Here is a 20624-nt window from a genome sequence, read left to right on the forward strand (position 1 = left end):
AAGAATTCACTAAGATAGAAAATGACACATGTAATCATTATATGAATCCTTCTCTTTTCCTATAAACATCTCGGGCCTTTGCAGTTCACTGTTTCTGGGGAGGAGTAGGTTGGATCACCAGCAAACCCAAGGCTAAGTCAAATCCAGCGTTCCACCTTTGAGGTGCAACAGAGAAAGAACAGTGTCTGGAGATCCGTTAGTGTTACTCAGAGCCCTAGATCTAATATGCTAAGATTTTTTTAAAATAATAAGTCACAGTGTATACTTTGTATTAGAGTGAGGAAGGAAATCCTGACCCTCACTGTTCTGGTCTGAGGTGGCCAAGCTGGCAGCCTCAGAGAATTGCAGTCTCGGGCACTTCACGCTGGCCAGGGCTGCACTGCCACTGCATGGCCACAGACAACGCAGAGCATACGATCTTCCCACTGGTGCGCAGACAGAACTGGCTGAGCATGGTATCCCCTGCCATCAGGTGAATTGATATACACTCATAATCTGTCGGGGGCCAAAATAAAATTTTATATTTTTTGTAGTAGGCAATAGGAAGAGAAAAAAGAGAGGACTCTGGAAAGTTCCAGAGACGGCAGTGATTCTCTGGTACAGTGATTCTCAAGGAGGGTGACTTTCCTCCTTCCAAGGGGACATTTTACAATACCTGCAGACACTTTTGGCTGTCACTCTGGAATGGAGGGGTGCTAGAGATTAGATGTGACTAAAATCCTATAAAGCACAGGACAGCCTCCCACAACAAAGAATTGTTTGCCCTAAAATATCAATAGTACCAAGATTGAAACACCCTGGTCTAGTGACTAGAGCCTCCTGAATTAGGCAATCCAGATTCTACCCAATCTACCACTAGCTATGTGATCTTGGGGGATGCTTTGTGACCCAGGTCTCCACATGCCATGTACTTGAATGCTATAATGAAGGGTCAGATGAGTTTGCAGATTCTGAAGGCAATTAGAAAGTTCAGAGAATGGAATCATGAGTTGTTTTTTTGAGGGTGCGATAAGCATAGGACTGATATGAATAAAGCACCATGGCATTAGGGTGGCAACTATCCCTATTTGCCTAGGACTGAAGGGCTTCCTGGGACATGAGTCTGAACCCTTGGAAGTCCAGGGTAAACCAGGCCCATTGGTCACCTAAATGGACAGTGATTTCATCAAGTAGTAAACTGGAACCATTGTATGCTGGATTTGGGAAGCTACTGAGTATTCTCTTTCTCTCTCTCTCTCTCTCTCTCTCTCTCTCTCTCTCTCTCTCTCTCGTTAAGAAGGGAACATGGATCTTCGGGAAGGCATGGAAGGATCTCTTGTTTCAGTGAATCTGTAGGCAACAGAAGTCACTTGTGGGTATGGGATAAAGGAAATCAAGGTTATAAGGAACCCATCATATTTAGTGCTTTTCTTACCTTGCATCTTCCTCTAATGGCCATAAGTACTTCTTTTTGGGAGACTGTTACCCAAGGGTTGATAATTTAAGCACTTTTGAACCTTGATGATCCAAGAGGAAGGGCCCAGGTGTTCCCAAATGAAGATGCCTTTGGTAGAGAGGCCCGGACTCCGTAAATGGCCAGCTGCCCCTCTATACCTTCCTCTTTCCTGCCTGAAGGGCCTTTGATTTTCCTGACTTGGCTTCTGTGCCAGGAACTGCTTCCCACAGCTGCTACTCAGAGAGCAATCCCAGTGAGCATTCTCCTGCATGCACTCCCCCCTCCCCGCCCCCATAATGAACAAGCTGGCTAGTTTGTAGGCCATGGCATATATAAGTGGTTTTCATTTTCTGACTGATGATCCAGGAATGCCTTTGAATTCGGAGCACACTGCTTCCCATCCCAAAGAACTCTGGAACTCTCTGCCTCAGTTTACTCAGAGGCTGAATCTGGAAAGGCCTGGCAAGCTCCCCCCAAGAAGGAGTGTATGTGGGGACACTAAAGCCAATGGATAGGCTGAGTGGGAAGAGTCAAGGAAACCCTAGAATTGAGAAAGAAAGAAGAGGTGTTGGGACATGGGGGGTATTGGTCACCAGAGGTTGATGATTCCAAGTCCTCTTCCTGCTTATAGTCCCCTTGATTTGGTGCAGCAGCTGGTCTGCTAGGAGCCAGGACTGGTATTTAGCACCTGCTCCCTTGAAACAATGTCAACTGATAGTTCCCCAATTCTGCTTGCTTGTGTCTCCAACACCTAGGCACTAGGGATATAAAGACATATAAGAGATGCCCCTGAAATCAAGGCACTTAGTTTTAATAGAAGAGACAGAAAAAAACAGAGTAGGAAGTAAAATACATGTCTGCACAGAGGAGGGACATGAAGTCAGGCTCCCTAGAGAGATTCTTAAATTGAATCTTAATTGCTAAGAGCTCTTTTATTGTTCCCTTTTTGTTGCATCTTGTTCTTTCATGGTGCACTGTTTTTTTCATTTCTCATTGATTCTCTCTAGGGATATTATTGATGATTTGTTTTTGAAATTTTTTTTTTTCTGTATGCTTTGTTTCCTCTATATTGGTTGTTTTGGTCTTTCCTATTAGATATTTCCATTAAAGTCTGATAATTTTTAATTGCCTGCTTATATTTTACTTTTTATTTATTGATTTTAGAGAGAGAGGAAGGGGGAGAGAGAGAGAGAGAGAGTTTGTTGTTCCATTTATGTATGCATACATTGGTTGATTCTTGTATGTGCCCTGACCAGGGATCTAACCCACAACCTTAGCATATGGGACAACACTAACCAACTGAGCTACCTGGCCAGGGCTGCCTGCTTATATTGAAGTGAGGCAGTGAAAAGCTGGTTGAAGTTCTATGTCAACCTGGCCTTTACTGTGGGATGATCTGACTGGACTGTGTTTGGGGGAAGACCAGTATTTCTAGGTCTTTGATCTTGGATGGTCAGATTCTCCAGACAAAGCTCTTCTATCTCCCAGTTGTTTGGGGGCCAAGTTGTAAAGAGGCCTGGGCCATCTCAGCAGTCCCTTTAGAATTTTCAGTCGCTACTTCTGTTTAAGTTCAGTACTCCTATCTTCAATGAGCCTGGGGTCCGAGTCCATGGTGCTGAGGCTGACTCCTGAGAATATAAACCTCTCATCTTCCACTACAGGGTGGGGAGGAGATGGGACCTAGGAGTCTAACTGTTCTCAGGCCTTTATTGGTTTCTCTTGTTATTAGCTCCACCTTCATCGCCCTGCCAGCAATTCCTCTTGCTGGCTTTTGTGATAGACGTCTGGTTGCTTCTTGGCTCGCTCTACTTCTGGTTTAGGGTCCAATAGGTCAGTTACTATTTGTCTCCTGCTTTTTGTCTTCCACTTTTATTCTTACAAATATGCCTTAATTTATACTAAAAATAATAATAATAACTCTTTTCTATTATTTTAGTGTGGCTTGGGGAGGGAGCAGAACTAAAGACAAACTCAAATTGTGTTTTTCAAAGTAAAGTTAATTCTCTTTGCAGAACTGAGGATTTAGACTTCTTGAATTTTTTCCCTAGTTTGTATTTGCCTCACTACATATAAATATATATATATATTTCTCCAAGTCCTCTCTCTCCAGTTATTTTGACATCACTTATACTGAGGTAGCCTTTGGATGCCTCAGTTTTCCCTTGAGTTGGAGGAAATGATACTTCTCTCCTTTCAATAGAAGAGGGATTCAGTGTCATGAAATCGTTTGGGCAACAACATTGATTATAAAACTACCACTGTCTTCATATTTCCCAACTTTGGAAAAGAGAAGAAAACACAAAAGAGTGGTGCTTACCCTTAGGAATTTATAGTTTTTTAGATGAGATAGTGTTTTTTTATTTTGCGAGAGTTAAGTTCTTTGGGGGAAGGAGCAATATAAGTTGTTAATTTTTATTCCTTCACATGTTGTCTTGTTGGCACTATTCCTTTGAGCTCTTTATTGTCTCTCGTGTTTATTGATAGTGTTTCCTAATTAATTATTATGCATCTTCATGAAATAGAATAACACTTTCTTAGGAATCATTCACTTTTGACTATTCACTCAAGCTTTTGAATCCCTTGGTCACATTCAGGTGAAAAGAGAGAAAAAGGAACCTCCTGTTTACCCTTCATCACCCCGGAGACCAGATGCCTCTTTCTCACTTCATAGTCAATCTGGAAACCTGGTGGACCACTTAAATTACTTAGAAAGGTTTTTAATGCTCTCGATATTAAATATCATTTCTCCTGTATAGAGAATATACAGAGGTCTTATACTTATGGGAAATGATGTCAAGTTCAAAATAAGGTGAAGCTGATTTAAAACATTCGGCATCCGAAATGAGACATTATTTATACTCTAATGTACTTTGATTTTATAAGTGTCCCAATATTCTTTATTCCCTCCTCTATCACCAGCTGATCCTAAGATATTAGTTTACCCACAAAGTCCCTCTAACCCAGGATTTGTCAACCTCAGCACCATGGGCGTTTTGGACCAGTAATTCTTTGTTGTGGGGGGCTGTCCTGTACATAGGGTGTTTAGTAGCATCCCTGGCTTCTACCTACTTGATGCCAGTAGCAAGCTCCAAGTTGTGACAATAAAAAATGTCTCCAGACAGTACCAAATGCCCCCTGCGGACCAAATTAGTCTTCGTGTGAGGCTACTGATCTTTTTCAAGTCTCTAAATGAAACCAGTTTCTCTTTTCAAGCCTCTCTTGACTAAACTTAACCTTTCCTTCCAATAAGTCCAGCTCTGGTCCCACGCAGAGGAGACACTGCTGCTTAGTGACTAAGACTGTGGACTTAATGGCCTGACAACCTGGGTTTAAATCCTGATTCTGCCATTTACTGGCTGTGTGACCTTGGATGTGAGAGTTAATCTCTTTACAACTCAGTTTTCTCATCTTTAAAAGTGGAAATAAGGACATGTCTTTCACAGAGTTGTTGTGAGAACTAAATGAAGTGATGTACATAAAGCTCCTGACACGCAGCATGTGCTAAGTGGTAGAAATTAAACACAAGTCTCAAGCTTCCTGGCCGCTTAGTTGAGAAAAGGCATTGGACTCCCAGACAGTTGCTTTATGGAAAATTGTATCCCTTTCCTTTCATACTACTTCCTTCCTGTGGCTACTCCAGTTTCACTTGATGTGGATTTTATTCCTTCTCAGGCTCTTCCCTGATATATTGTGCAGGTTTACAGGCTTCATCGGATTGTTGTCTAGGTCACAGGATCGCTTCAGGGATGAAATGAGAAAATGGGAGTGTGGCACTTGGCACCAAGCCAGGAATATACTAAGTGCTCAGGAAATGATAGCTGCCACTGTTATTGCTGCTGCTTTTCCAATTCCTGTGAGAGAGGGTGTTTGATTTGTATAAAGCAGACCAGCCCTGGCCGGTGTTCTCAGTGGTTAGAGCGTTGGCCCCCACACCCAAGGGTTGCAGGTTCAATTCCAGTAAAGGGCATGTACCTGGGTTGCATGTTCAATCCTGCCCTTAGTTGCGGGGGTAGGGGGTGGGTAGGAGGTAACAGCTCCATGTATGTCTCTCACATCAGTGTTTCTCTCCCCGCCCCCCACTCCCTTCTACTGTCTCTAAAAATCAGTGGGAAAAATATCCTCAGATGAGGATTAACCAAAAAAAAAAAAAAAAAGCAGACAAGATAGATACCCAGGATACCAGGCCAGGAGCCTTTTTTTCTTCCCCACTTTATATCTGAAATGTCAAAAAGTATAGGTTACTCCATAGGCTGTGCTACCCTCTTCAGGGTTTCTACCCAGACTTTGCTCTGGGGTCTGAGTGGTGGTGTTGTTTCCTATCTACTTGGCGTTGTGAGATGACTAAGGGGTAGAAATTACTTGGCCAATATAAAAGAGTAATGATGACAAACAATAAACACAAATAAATAATACATGGTGGAAGACAAGAAGTCATTTTAATAATAAGGCATGTTGGCTCAGTTCAAATCCTGTTTTCCTGTGCTTTAGAGTGGTCTTTAATATATAATATTAAAATCCACTCCAAACACCTAAGAATTTTTCCCTTCGGGCCATGAAGACATTGCTTCATGAGAGGTCCAGCGAGGCCTGTTAGTCTCTAAGGCAGAGAATTGACCCTATTGGTTTGACCTCTGGGTGGGGTCTGGGGGGTGTCTTGCAGGTCATGAAGACATATCACATGTACAATGCCGACAGCATCAGTGCTCAGAGCAAGCTAAAGGAGGCAGAGAAGCAGGAGGAAAAGCAGATTGGCAAATCGGTAAAGCAGGAGGACCGGCAGACCCCACGCTCCCCTGACTCCTCGTCCAACATCCGCATTGAGGAGAAGCACGTCCGGAGGAGCTCAGTGAAGAAGATTGAGAAGATGAAAGAGAAGGTGCGTGTGCTCTGGCAGTGGTAGGGGCTAGGGAGGCACATTCTGGAAGTCAGGACTAATCTGAATCTCCCAGTAGGCACAGAGCAGAACAAGGAAGCTCTAGCTTCTTTTAGCGCCTAATGACCCCAAGTTTGTCCTTGATGTCTGCCCAGAAGGAATCTGGGATCTGGGAGAACCTGGGCATGTGGGCTCCTGGTTTTTCACCTGTAGCAGGTAAACAAGACACGCAGTCACCTTTCCCAAGCCTGGAAGGGGACTGTAGACCTAGGGTTTGGCTTCAGGTGTCAGCTGCTCAGAGGTGGATGTAGTGACACCTCCTTCAAGGTAGCCATGTAAGGATGGAGAATGGTATTTGCAGATAGAATCTAAGTGGGACACGCATCTAAAGTAGGGAGCCTCATTAACCTTTCCTGGATTGATCTACATTGTGCCCTTGAATCTCATTAAACAGAATTAGAACCCAATTTAAGGAAGATGCGCATAGGGAGTAGCAGCACAATTGTGGTTCTTGAATGTACTGTACTTTCATCTTTTAGCGAACAGACTCCTCTTTTTAAAAAAAGTAAAATTGAACTTTCGTTCCCTTTTCAGCGCCAAGCCAAGTACACGGAGAATAAGCTGAAGGCCATTAAAGCCCGGAATGAGTATTTACTGGCTTTGGAGGCAACCAATGCATCTGTCTTCAAGTACTACATCCACGACCTGTCTGACCTGATTGATGTAAGTGCTGAAAGCTGGGGCTCCAGGGTGCCTCTTTCCTGGTTTCAGAGATCTGGTCAGGCGTCCCCATTTCTATTGCTCAGGCAGCTCAGGGATTTTGAGAACAATCATAAAGAAAGTAGCCATGATCCATCCGGGGCTTGCCATGCACCAGGTACCAGATACAGCACTTTACACTACCTCCCCTTCAGTTCTCATCAGCATCCTTGGAGCAAGACATTATTATCTCCGTTGTTACATGTTAAGTCCACAGAGTTCAGATGACTCACCCAGACTTGGCTAATAAGTGGCAGAGGCAAAATGTGTACCTAGGTCTGATTACTAACCCATGCTCTTAACCACTATGCACTTCTGTCTCCCTTAAATCAGCTACTTGCACATAGAAGTGAGTGGCAAGAGCAAAAGCATTAGAATGCCATACCTTACGTTTATTTTATAACTTAATGTTTCTCAGTCTTTTTAAAAAAAATATATTTTATTGATTTTTTACAGAGAGGATGGGAGAGGGATAGAAAGTTAGAAACATCGATGAGAGAGAAACATTGATCAGCTGCCTCCTGCACACCCTACTGGGTATGTGCCCGCAACCAAAGTACATGCCCTTGACCAGAATTGAACTTGGTACCCTTGAGTCCACAGGCCAACGCTCTATCCACTGAGCCAAACCGGTCAGGGCATGTTTCTCAGTCTTATCTCATTTGATTGTCATATCACCCTTTGGAATCAGTTTTACTATCTTCAGTTTGGCAGGCGAGAATTCTAGCACTGAATTGCCCATGCACCAACCTATCTTCATTTTGTAGATAAGGAATGTAGGGGTTAAGAGGTTTACCTACCAAAGGTTCGCTGCGAATTTAGGTCCTGGTAGGAAGGTATTCAGATGCCCCTGACACCTGGCCTGTACTTCCTGGTATGTGGCACCAAGACAGTGAGAGAAGCTGGATAGTAGGCACATGTGTTTTGCATGGGGCAGGCACCAGGGTCAAGTTTTTTTACTTTGGCCTTATGGGTCAGCCTTGCTCTCCTGACGGAAGCTGCTTAAGTGTACTGTACACCGTTTCTCACCTCTCCCTCCAGTCATTAGAGGGCGGGGCGTGGACCCAGCTGACATAGCATCAGCAGCCCAGTCTCCAGGGCTTCAGGCAGATCCTAGCCAGTCTCCTTTCTGAGGCCTGAGGTTTGTCTCTTGCTGTCAGTGGGCAGCAGCTGGGCTTGCAAGCCTCTGGCCAGACCTCTCATACTTGCCTGCCTGCCTTGGTTTCTCCACAAACAAACCTGCCACACTTCACAAAATCATGTGGGGTTCTGGTCTAAGATTTGCCTAACTTGCTGGATTCTATGGGGCTAATTTGGAACTATGCTTTCTCTCCCCCTCCGCTCCCCACCCCACTCTGGCAAAGTGAAGAATTAGAGTAGGTCATTGTTACTTAAACCTGGTGTCACGTCAGAGTTGCTTGGGGAACTTTTCTAAAATACGGATTCCTGTCTCTTGAACCAGGAATTTTGGACTCAGTAAGTTTCAGCCCCTTAATGCCCTGGGTGCCTTTGTCCTCCTGGGTAAGTAGAGCTCTGATCGCTATTCAGGTGCCTCTTTGTTCTCCCTGCTTGTTGATGCCAATCTGAACACTGTCCTTCAGTGGAGGTCAGAGCCCTAAACAGGATCCTTTCTTCTCCTCAGGGGAACAGCTCCTCACTGGGAGAGAGGCCTGTTCTCAGCGTGAGGAAGAGAATCACTTCTTTCTTATGCTCACTGTCTGCTAATTATCTCACACTTGGCCAGTCAGATTGCCAGTCCACCACACCTCTTCTCCTGTTCTGTCCTTTTCTTTTACCCCCAGGGCAGCTTTGTCAGTCACAACTTCTATATTAAGAGCCTGTCTTCACAGAATGCCATAAGAAGCACCATGGGAAAGAAGCCTGCAAGCCTCCTTATACTCAGCTAGGGCATGGGTCTGGGTTACTGTGACTAGTCCAGGGTGCTAGCATTCCAGGCCACACAGGTACTAAAGTTGCTCTTGTTTTATTTTGTTTGATGTTGGTTTAGTTTTGTTTTTTCTTGAGGTGGGGACAGATTAATTACTCTTTAAGAAAGGCCGATAACATTTTTCTGCTTTATAAATGTTTGGTAAATATTTATTTGAGATGAGGCTGTGTGCTCAGCGGTAGGCATACAAAAGGGAATAAAATAGATTTTGCCCTAGAGGTAGTCATAGACATAGAAACAGACAGTGTCTACGCAGTGGGCTCACTGCCGCACTAGAGGGAAGCACAGGGCCCCAGGACAGTATTTTTCAGACCTTAGGTCACCATCCATTAGGGAGTCATACAATCACTTTCATGAGTTGACTTATTTATTTATTTTTTTAATGATTGAACCAGACTGGAATAGAATAAGAAAGAAAATATCAAGGTATGTCGCAGTAGTAAAGTTAGGTTTTATTTGGTGAAACTGTTATATTAGATAAGTGTACATGCTTGTACACCCATGAACGTGTGTGTGTGTGTGTGTGTGTGTGTGTGTGTGTGTGTGTGTGAGATGATGTAAGATACATTTCTCACTGTGAGCTAGAGATCAAAAATGTTTGAGAGTCGCTGCGCTAAGAACAGAGGAAGATCTCTTAGTCTCCTCTCTAAGCTCGTGAGGGCAGGAGCCAGGTCTTCTCTTTACCTTAATACACACATACATAGTACATACATGCAGAGCTTAATACTTAGCTGAGTGCATAGTTTATTCATTGAAGGAAGAAAGGAATAGAAGGAGAAAGAAGATGATGATTTCCTAGCCAAGATTTTTTTCTTTTTGTGCCTTTTAATAATGTTTTGAGATATAATGTACATACAATATAGTTTCAAGATAAATTCATACACTCTTATAACCCACATCTCTATCAAGATATAGAATATTTCCATCACCTTAGAAAGTTCTTCTTTTCTTTTCCCAGTCAATTCCCCCTCCCCAAGGCCACCACTGTTCTGAGTTCTTTCACCATAAATTAGTTTGACCTATTTTAGAACTTCACAAAATGGGGTTATAGAGTGGATGCTTTTTTATAGCTGGCTTCTTTTGCCCAGCATGATGTTTTTGAGCACCATCTACATTATTGCATGTGTCGGTACTTCCTTTTTCTCGCCGCTCTTTGCAATAAAAATGGCCAAAAGGATGCTTTGGCAGTGAACCAGCAGGAGTGAGTGTGGTGAGCCTGGGTCCGATGGCGTTCTGATCTTGGCAATATCCAGAACTTGCTTTAAGACAGGGGATGCATCTTATTCCAGCCTGTGCCCTCTGTGTGATGCCTCCTTCCCAGCGGGTTGAAACTCAGTGTGTGCTGCAGACACTCAGGATGAGAAAAGTTCTTCTTGTTGATGTCAGTGCATTGGCACAAGGACTAGCCTTTGCCTTCTTTTTATAATATAGGATAAAATTTAAAATCAAACTGTAGCCATCCATGTGAGGCATCTGACACACACCAGGAAAACCCGACATTAGGCCAAAAGGACATTTATTCTGAGCTGACTTGATAGAGTCTAAGAACTATAGGCTCGTTGGAATGTGATGTTCCTCCCCCGTACTCCTGTGGCTCTGTCGCCCCAGGAGCAGATGGATGAATGAAGAACAGGGCATTGTTCTCTTGCATAGCTGGGGTGTGGCGCATGCTACGTTCATCGGTGGAGAATCTGTGACATCGTGTGCACCCAAGTCAGACATGAGGGAACCCAGCTTTCTGGACAGGAAAGTTTATGAAGGGCAGTTATTTTTCTCTTCTGTGTGAGCTTGAAGTGGGTGTTATTATACCCACTTTTTTCCCTAGGCCTTCTCTAGAGTCTCAGGGTAAGGGTTTCAACTGGTAAAGGGTTAATGAGCTGTCAACTCATGTCACCACACATCTGGATGGGCTATCACTAAATTCTTATAAAAAATTGATTTCCCCTGGGAAAGTTTCATCAAACACTTACATAACCCAGAAATGGCCAAGGAGCCCAGCTTGGTACAGAACCCATCAGAAGCCATGGAAAGCATGTTTTGTCCTCACTGTGAGCAAAATGATGTCTGCCTCGACTCACTGGGATTCCCCTAGTACTCCTGAAATACAGGGTGGGGCAAAGGTAGATTTTCAGTTGTTCGTATGGAAAAGAATATATGAACTGTGTTTCGTGTACTCAGAATTGTAAACCTACTTTTGCCTCACCCTGTATTCAAATCTCATTACCTCACCTTGCTAGAAATTGCTTCTTTGCTAATAATGCCTCTGTTTTCAGCTGTTCCCTTTCAGATTTGTGGATAGCAAGGCTCTGGAACACCTATTTTGCATCTCCCTGGTTAGCTGAAGGTTAGAGGAGTCAAAGGGTATGTTGTGAGTCAGACCCCCGACTCACTGGCACACAGAAGCTATAGAACGCTTATATAATAGAGGCAATGGACCATCCCAAGCAAGCACCCTGCCCTCCATGGGCCATGCAGGGTGAACAACACAAAAGGCTTCAGTGGCTCCATCTACCACTTGACTTATATTCGTATGCAGCCTAACGGGGTTATTTTCTGAGAGCTTGGAATCTTGGCTTCAGTCAATCCACTGATGTTTATTAAATGCCTACCAGGAGCAAGGCCTAATGGTGAGGGATTTAAAAATGAAGTAAGACACTGGCCATGCTCTCTTTGAAGCTTGCCTTCTGGTGGGGGTGATACGAAATGGCAAGTCACAGAGTGAGGAAGTGTATTCTGTGTCACATGAGGGCTGCTGATGAGTGTGGTTTTGAGTGGAGGCCAAGGTCAGTACATGCCAGGGTTGCAGGGCTGTCTGGCTTCCCAGAGGCTGGGAATTTCATTTGGATCTCAAAGATTGGATCCAAATGCAAGGGGTGAGAGGAGTGAGAAACATTTCAAAAAGAGAAAATGCTAGGAGCTGAAGCGTAGACATAGTGAATTTGGGGATATTGATGACTGGTGTTTAAATGTCTGCATAGTGTGTGTGTGTGTGTGTGTGTGTGTGTGTGTGTGTGTATATATATATATATATATATATATATATATATATGTAAGTATATTGCCTGTTATTGGCCTCACAACAACCTATGAGACTGCAGTTTTCCCTCATTGAGGTTTAGAGAGGTTAAGTAGCTTGCTCACAGTCATACAGCTGAATTGAGGTCTGTGGTTTTTCCAATATGTTACCCTAAACAGAGTGTGTGTCATTGGATTAGAACAGAGGGGTTTGAAGAAAAAGCTAGTGGGGGATGATGTTAGATGGTCAGACTAAAGAGATTACAACTTGTTTTGGCCATTGATCTTACTCAAATTATTTAACTCCACTTAGTAAATAGAGGCATTTTAAAAATTTCCAACTGAGGAAGGTGGTCTTGAATTTAGGGAGTAAAATAGAGCTATTCTAGGCTCTTCGGCAGGAGAGGGAAGCAGGTAGCACTGGTGTAAAATGATAAGTGTATGAATTAGAATAGAGGTGGTGAGAATGGAGAGAAAAGGAGGTTAGTAAAACCTTGTAAAAGTTTATGAAGGGCACCCTGCCTCCCCCTACATTCTCTTCTGCACTAAAAACCTTACCCCCACCCTCACCCCCAGCCCACACACTTGCTCAGCCCTGTGGGTAGTGTCACTTCTGTTCATTAGACTTACAGACCTAAGGAGGGCTTGCAGGCGGAAGGGCAGCCCGGCTAGAGCAGCAGGTCTCCCAGAGGAGGAAGGGCTCCTGCACGTGCAGCCTCCCAATCAGCCGCTTTTGTCTAGCTTCCATTTGTTCTTCCCTCTCAACTGAATTTAATGTCTTTCTGTATCTAGTTGAGCTGTAACTGCTGTTCTTCCACTGCAGCCAGGCACCTGCCAGAGCCTGTTGGCACTGGACCCAGAGCCCAGCCTGACAGCACTCTGTCACTGAGCTTCTTGTCAGATGCTGGGAGGAGGAGGCAGATCACATGCTTTTTCTTCCCCAGTAGTGGCTGCTCCCAGTGTGATAGTGATGAAGGGGATGAAGGGGCAAGGCTGGGAACGAGTTGATTTGATGCCTACTTATGGAATGCAATGACAGTCAGGCAGATGGTCTTACTCTGTTCATGATTCTCCTCTGACGTGTCTTCTTGGGTTTTGGATCTCAAAGCTGCTTATGCAATAGGGGGGATAATGGACGATCAAGCAATTCGGATCCCTGGGTCCCTTGGGAGGGATGGGGAAGAATGTCATAGAGTTACAGAATGCTGTTGCTGAAGAGGGCCTTAGGGATTGTATTTTGTCAAGTATTTTCAGACTTTTTCTCTAGCAGGGGAGTTCTTTCTTCAAACCAGACCTTACAAAGAGTGCCAATGTATTCAGTAGGAAAAAGAGCAGAGTTGGTTTGGTCGAAGCAGGGATAGGAGGTTCCAAGTCATACTAGTTGGGCTGCCCTTTCACTGCTTCTCAAGGGCAGCCTGAGAAGGTTCTGGCACAGAACCATAGAGCCCTGGTCTACAGCTTGAAAACCACTGACCTGGCAAACTGTTCATTTTACAGTTGAGGAAACAGGTTTGGGGTGGGAGTGGCTTTTCCAAAGTTGCTGGCTTACTATCCAGTACTTCTTTAATACTCTTGTCTCAGTCATGCCTTTTTTTATTTTGCTTTAGGAAATCCAATTATTTTAACATGATTTTTCCCACTAAGACTTATATTTAGAAACTTTTGGCCTGGTAAATGCTATTTCTATAGGGCAGGAGCATTAGTGCTGAAATCTTTGTCTGCATCTTAAGGCCTATTCTAAAATGTTGGGAGTTGATGGGGGTGATCACCGACAGAGTCATGCCCCCAGTCCTTCTCCTACCTCGAGTTCTGAGTTTGTGTAATTAACTGTTCTTGCAACACTTCTGACTTCTGGACTCTGAGTGTGGAAACGGCCTGGCTTGGTTGGTATGTACTGACTTAACCACAGTAACCCTCAGGGAGTGGCAGGCTATATTTTTGTTATTGAATTTTGTTATAATGGTATCCCCAGAGAAATCTGAAAATAGGAGAGGATTCCCTTTAACTCTTAACTCTTCTCATGTTTACTGAATAGCACTGTACAAGTGCATGATTTGATAATTTTATTTTGTCCGAATGACTCCTCTTTCTTCTGAGCACCTCACAGTCCTCTAAGGTATGTTTTACCATTGAAATGGAAGTCAGGAACTGAGAAATCTCGCCCAGGTCTTGGAAGTCAGAATGTCAACCTTCTTCCTGCTGCAGTCATTTCATTGACATGGTCACCTCTGCTCTGGAGTCCACCCTCCCTTTCTGCCAACCCTGGGCCTGTCCAGGGTCTGCTCATGTGCTCTCCTCTCCACAGCAGTGTTGTGACTTAGGCTACCACGCTAGCCTGAACCGGGCGCTGCGCACCTTCCTCTCGGCTGAGTTGAACCTGGAGCAGTCGAAGCACGAAGGTCTGGATGCCATCGAGAATGCCGTAGAAAACCTGGATGCCACCAGTGATAAGCAGCGCCTCATGGAGATGTACAACAATGTCTTCTGCCCACCTATGAAGTTTGAGTTCCAGCCCCACATGGGGGACATGGTGAGGCTCTCCTCCCCTCACTTACTTGAATCTAGATTCACGACACTAAGGCCACCACATTATTCTGGGGAGAGTAAGGGCTGGCCTTCCTGTCAGGTGACTGAGGCACACTCCACTCATTCAACAAACAGCTACTGAGTGCCTCCTGTCCACTAAGCTTGACCGTAGACGTTGGGGATTAGAGCCCTCAGGAGCTTACAGGAGTTGAGAGAGAATTAAAAATATGCATAGGGTTGGGCACCCAAAGGGATGAGAAGGAGCAAAGGAGTGGAAAGCAGCAGGTATGTTCTAAAAACTGCTAACAGTTTGGTAATGGTGAAAGGAAGAGGGAGAGGGGAGTCCAAGTGGTGAGGTTGGAAGAAGTGAGAGCTGAGATGGGCCAGATACCAATGGCTTTGTGGGGAGGGAAGGCTAAGAAAGGAATAATGTGCTCTTTTGTCATTTGGCAGAATTCTGAAGGGTCTTATTCTCCTAGGGTTAGAAGATTGCAATAAAAGATGTTTTACTTGGGTATTGGACAAAAAAGCATGGGTACCTACAGAGAGGACATGAGCTGTGATGTCATCCAGGAGGCCTGTGCTGGTTGCCCAGGCAGGGGAGGCTGAAGCTGGGGCCCTGTTTTGGACTTTTCACCTTCAGTGACTGAAGCAAGAAGGGCTTAAAGAAAAGAAAATGAGAGGGAAGAGAAGCTTCTTGGCTTCCATTACTGTGAAGTTTTCGGTTCCAGTTCCGGTGTTGTGCACACAAATGAGTAAACCTTAGCCCTGTGGGTAGGAGCCACCATTTAATCTGCTCAAATAAAAAGGAGGATGTATAGGCTTACATAATAAAAGCTCAGGATGGAACTATCAGGCATGGCTAGATTGAGGAGTGGGAATTTTATGAGGACCCGGCTTTTCTCTGTCTGCTCCATGTCCTGTGTCGGTCCTATTCTCAGGTTCTTATCTTGTGGGGGCAAGATAACTATTCCCGCCTTATCTTTTTCTAGGTTGAAATCCAGTGGAAAGGGTATCTGCTTACCTCCTAGAAGCTCCCACAGTCTCACGTGTCTTCTTGGTTCTGATTGGGTGACTTGCCTATCTCTGAGTCACTCAGTGTGACTAGGTATTTGCAGTCAGCTGATTGGCTTATGCCCAGGTCACATGCTCCATCCCTTTATTGAGGAGAGCCTCCATCCAAAGTACATGGCGTGAGTTGTGGAGTGGGAGTTTCCCTGGAGGGCAGTCAGGCCAAAGTTACCAGACAGAGGTGGGTGCTAGGTGACCAAGAAACCACAGTGTCCTCTCAGCAAGGGATTGGCGCTTCCGTTAGAATTAGCATCCAAACCTGTGTAGTAAGCCCTGCTCCATAATGACAGCTGTTGCAGTGTAACCAGAGGATCTGCTGTCATCAATAGGCCACTATAGAGAGTGGACATTTCATTCTTAAAGACAAAAATGTGGAGATGATTTCTTTTCTCCTTTTTTGGGAAAACCAAACCATTTACAGTCTGTTTCCATTGCTGTGGCTTGAGAAATGCCAGTGTCTGAACAGATGGGGAAGTGAGATGGCAGCATGTGCAATTAGAGCAGGGGAAGGAGTGTCACCAAACCCCAGGAAGCCCCATTCCTCACCTGCCCTCGCTTTTTGCCTTCCAAGACCCTTCTCCAGCTGCCACGGAGACTGCTTCCCAAGAATCAGTGGAACTTGGGCACTAGCTGAGTGGTGTGATACATTTTCTGGTGTTGACTGGTCCTTCTGAGCCAAACAGCTTGTCTCCATAAAGGGGGGATCCAAATGCTGGATGCTAGGGCCCCCTCCTAGCCCTGCCGAGCCTCCTTTCCATACTCCAGAGCACAGCTGGAATGCATTACCTTGCACCCCGGTAGAGGACCACTGCCAAAGCATGCATCAGCAGCCCTGCTGCTTCTTAAAGGAACAGGCGTGGAGATGGTTTTCTCTCCTTGACTCCTCCCTACTAGGTCTGGGTTACTTTAAAAATTTACTCTTCTGCCTAGGCCTTTCCTTTATGTGATGAGCTGGTCAGTAGCTGAGTCAGGCAGGACCAGGGCAAGTGCTAGATCTTGAAAAGGTTCTGCATTCCAGCCTAGCCTTTAAATGAGTGGAAAATAGAAAGAGGAGAGGGCGGATCTTTCTTGGTCCTTACAGCCAGTCTATCCCCATCAGTGTGGGTTGTCTGTAGACCTTAGAGGGAGCTGCCTGGAAGTCTCTGAACTAGGGCCAAAGTTCGGGTGGCATTTTGACCGGAAGCTCTGAAATTGGCCAAGTCCCCACATTGACTGGTATTGTGGGGCACTCCGCTCGTGAATTGATGCCAAGCACTCTCAGATGTATGAGGAGGAGGTGCTTGGCTCTACTCTTGGTGCCCCCGGGGGTTGGTGGGGCTCTGGATGCCTGACCGGTGACATCAGACAGCCAGAGAGTTTTACTCTTGGCGCTAACTTGGCCAGAAAGCTGGCCACCAAGCTTTCTTCATTGTGTCTGCTTATACGAGAGCCAGAGTGAAGTCAGCTCTCTTCAGATCTGAGAGCTGGCTCAGCCGACCCCTCAGCTGGGGGGAAGAGGTCAAGTTAGTTGGGAGCTTAAAAGCCAATGAAGGAAAAGGTCAAGTCCCAGCCCACTTCATTTGAAGAGAGGTTTTGTCTTTTCAAGCAAGATAATGGTCTGTGGGCATGTGGATGTGCCCACTCATTGCTAGGGAAGAAAGGGCAGTTCTATCCAGATGTGTCTCTAGATGAGGGGCTATGGGACACATGGTGGCAAGGTGACAGGAGCTGCCTCCATGTGGCTCATTCCTCCCAATCTGCCAGCCTGTTCCTAATCTGTCATCCTGAGGACTGTGGGTGACCTCACGCTCATGCCATGGCCATGCCATCATCAGGAGACATTGGCTTGACCATTCCTTCACACATCGCTTGCTGGTGATGATCCTTGGGGGTAGGGTGGACTTCTCTCCCACACTTACGGTGAAGACCTGAGGTCTCTGAAAATGCCAGCTTCCACCAGATTTCATGCCCTCTGGGGCTCTCTACCATTGCCTGTGAACTTGTTCCTGGCTTTACACTTTCTCTAATTGAGTCAGAGCTCTCAGGCCTGGCACAGATTTATAAACACATGCTGACTGCCAACAGCAGCAAGTTAGCCTCCTGACCCACTTCTCTCCTGCTTTCACTCTGGTGTACAAAGTGGGGTGAAGGAGGAGCCAGAGAGGTGGCCACTTGGACCTCTAGCAGGAAATCCTCCCTGTGCCAAAGCATTGTGTGTCTGCAGCTGGGGCTGCCCAAGGCCATCTTCTCTGGCTTCCATGGAGCCACAGACCCTGCGTAGATCGGCCTCTGCCAAGCACCAACCTAAAGATGGGCTCAAAGAGAGGCGTGGTCCTCCCAAATGGGTCTCACTCCTCATTCGCCTTTTGTTCTTTTTGGTCCTGGAAGAGATCCACACACTTTGGCTTTGGATTTTGGTTTAACATAGAAACTGTGAGCCTTACAGCTTGAATATGTGTAGTTTTATTAGCAGGAATGGGACTCCAGAACCGCCGAAAGTACAGTGTCCTCCTTCTGACCTGGTATCACTTGCTTCTGGCAGGCTTCCCAGCTCTGTGCCCAGCAGCCTGTCCAGAGTGAGCTGGTACAGAGATGCCAACAACTGCAGTCTCGCTTATCCACCCTGAAGATTGAGAACGAAGAGGTAAGTTTCCTGCTTAAGAGATCAGAGCCACCTTTTGAGGTTCCCTGTTGAACTTGTTGCTGCCTATCTGAGAGCAGTGGAAGGAGCACGCAGGGAATGTCCGGGCTGCTGCAAACATTTCCTAGCCAACTGTAGGCTTGGATTTTCCCCTCTGCTACATCCTGCCCTTGAACTCCAGGAAGTTGCTCTTGCATTGCCAAAGGTTGTGCTCTATTTTGAGCTTTTGCAAAATGCTTTCTTTCCCCCTCTACACATTTAATCAGAATGGCCCTTGGCAGCTGAGTGAACAGTATTGTGTCTCTGAAACCACCCCCTCCTGCCTGGCTTTTTCCAGCATTTGCAAACAAACAGAGGCTTTTTGACTTTGATGCTTCAAACATCTCTGTCCTTTTAGAAAAGGGTGACTTTCTCCTGGGCCCACTGTATTTGCTTTCAACAACCAATTCAAAAGGACAGTATGAATGATTATCAGGTTTCTTTTCTTTTGAGCTCACATAACTTCTTACCTGGCATCTTAGTAAGTCTTACTTTTCCCAGGAAGATTAGGAAGGACTGGGCATGGGTCACTTAGTTTGAAAATGGGGAAACAAGTTTGTTAATTTGTTGAAGGTCATGAAATAGAACCTGAGGCATTGCCAGGACCATGCTCATCACACATTTTAACTAGCTCTTTGTATGATGGGGTATGTTTGAAATGTTATTCTCTCTCTCCCTTAGCACTTCTATTATAGCCAAGAACTAATATTAAATTTTAAAAGTAAACATTAAATAAAAGAGCTGGGAGCTGGGTCAAGTATGTAGCATAAAGACAGGAGTGGGGGTGTGGGGGAGGGGATGGTTTAGGTCCTCACTGGAAAGTGTAGCCCTTGATACCAGGGTCCATGTGGTGTTTATCACTCACTTCAGCACTGTCCCATGGGAGGAGGCAGAGTTGCACCCTCTGACAGCATTCTCCCTCCTTCCTCAGCCCTCTCCTTTTCCCTTCTCCAAGCTTCTGCATCACCTTCCCCTCATGCATTGTTGGCTCTTGTTGTGGCAGGTCAAAAAGACAATGGAGGCCACTCTGCAGACCATCCAGGACATTGTGACTGTCGAGGATTTTGACGTGTCTGACTGCTTCCAGTACAGCAACTCTATGGAGTCCGTCAAGTCCACAGTCTCAGAAACCTTCATGAGCAAGCCCAGCATTGCCAAGAGGAGAGCCAACCAGCAAGAGACAGAGCAGTTCTACTTCACGGTGAGGGAGCGTGCTGGCCTTTAAAGATCATCTTTAGGCGCTGCACACACGGGAGATTTGGGACTTGTACTCTTTGTCAAGTGTCTGAAAGGCAGTCTTTGAATATCCTAGATTTAGATCTGGGTGTATTCATTTAAAGCCAAAAAGGAGACCATCCCTACACTTGTATGTGTCTACCTCAAGAGAAAGGATGCACCCAGATATACTACCAAGGCGTTTTTTTTAACCACTTAGTAGGCTTTTGTTTGAAAGTTTATTTTTCAGTCATAGGGGGTCATGGAAAGGGGCCTACATCTCTTGGTTCTTGGGAACTACATCCAAATATTCTGGCCGACAAATCTTAGTTTTAAAGTCTGTAGCCTCTTCTAGGTGGTGTGATGACCTTCTTTTATATTTTTTGTTGATGGGAAGTTTTTTTTCCCCATAATTATTGCTAAAATTCAGAGGATAGGCAGCATTGTTGGTTTGCAGAGAATTCCAAAACATCATATTTTTTGTTATTTATGTATCTCCTAATATCTTTTTAAACAGGTGGACCCAACTTTTTTAAAATAGTGTTAACAGCCATTTGGAAAGTTGCTGGCTGGTCTTTGGTGCTGCTTTTCAATAATTAAGTTATTCTGAGTTTGCCAAGTAGGATTTATTGCCTGTACTAAAATTTATTTCCTAATCTGATGAACAAGAAAGGAGAAATTAAGCTTGCAGGTGTGAGATGAAATATAGCCAGTAAATATGCAAACTGATTCTGAAGGAGAGAAATGAACTTTTTTTCAGACAAGAAACAGTCTATATGCAGTAAATTGACTTTTTCCTATAACTAGAACAATTTTTTAAATTCTTCCTTGAACACTGCTTTTTCATCATTAAGAACACTAGTGATTTGCTATCTTTTTAAAAATGAAATTTGTTTTTTTACTTAGTCAAGCTCAGAATTCTTAGATGTTTTTGTTTGTTTGTTTTGTCCTAAAGAAGATTGTTGAAAGGGAGTGATTTAAGGGAGAATTATTCTTTTAAAATAACTTCTTTCTTGTTATACAAAGCAACAGATGCTTATATAAAATTTAGAAGCAAAATGAAGAAAATAAAAATCATTCATAATCCCAATACCTAGAGATACTAGTGTTAGGATATATGCAT

At 44.7% G+C, this 20624-nt stretch overlaps 1 protein-coding gene across 6 annotated transcripts in view; it reads left to right on the top strand.

Annotated features, from left to right (window-relative positions):
* Window positions 1-20624, top strand: part of SRGAP2 (SLIT-ROBO Rho GTPase activating protein 2) — a 239334-nt gene that overhangs the window by 170561 nt on the left and 48149 nt on the right. For 3 of the 6 annotated variants that reach the window (XM_080648555.1, XM_080648560.1, XM_080648557.1), the window contains exons 6-10: window positions 6096-6311; window positions 6903-7031; window positions 14336-14560; window positions 18149-18250; window positions 19290-19487. In XM_080648555.1, the coding sequence (XP_080504681.1) occupies window positions 6096-6311; window positions 6903-7031; window positions 14336-14560; window positions 18149-18250; window positions 19290-19487 (870 nt within the window). The remainder of the gene's footprint in view (window positions 1-6095; window positions 6312-6902; window positions 7032-14335; window positions 14561-18148; window positions 18251-19289; window positions 19488-20624) is intronic. The other 3 variants (XM_080648556.1, XM_080648558.1, XM_080648559.1) reach the window with 1 other exon arrangement.

The sequence above is a fragment of the Plecotus auritus genome (genome assembly GCF_963455305.1).
Source record: "Plecotus auritus genome assembly, chromosome: 12".
Classification (NCBI taxonomy): Eukaryota; Metazoa; Chordata; class Mammalia; order Chiroptera; family Vespertilionidae; genus Plecotus; species Plecotus auritus.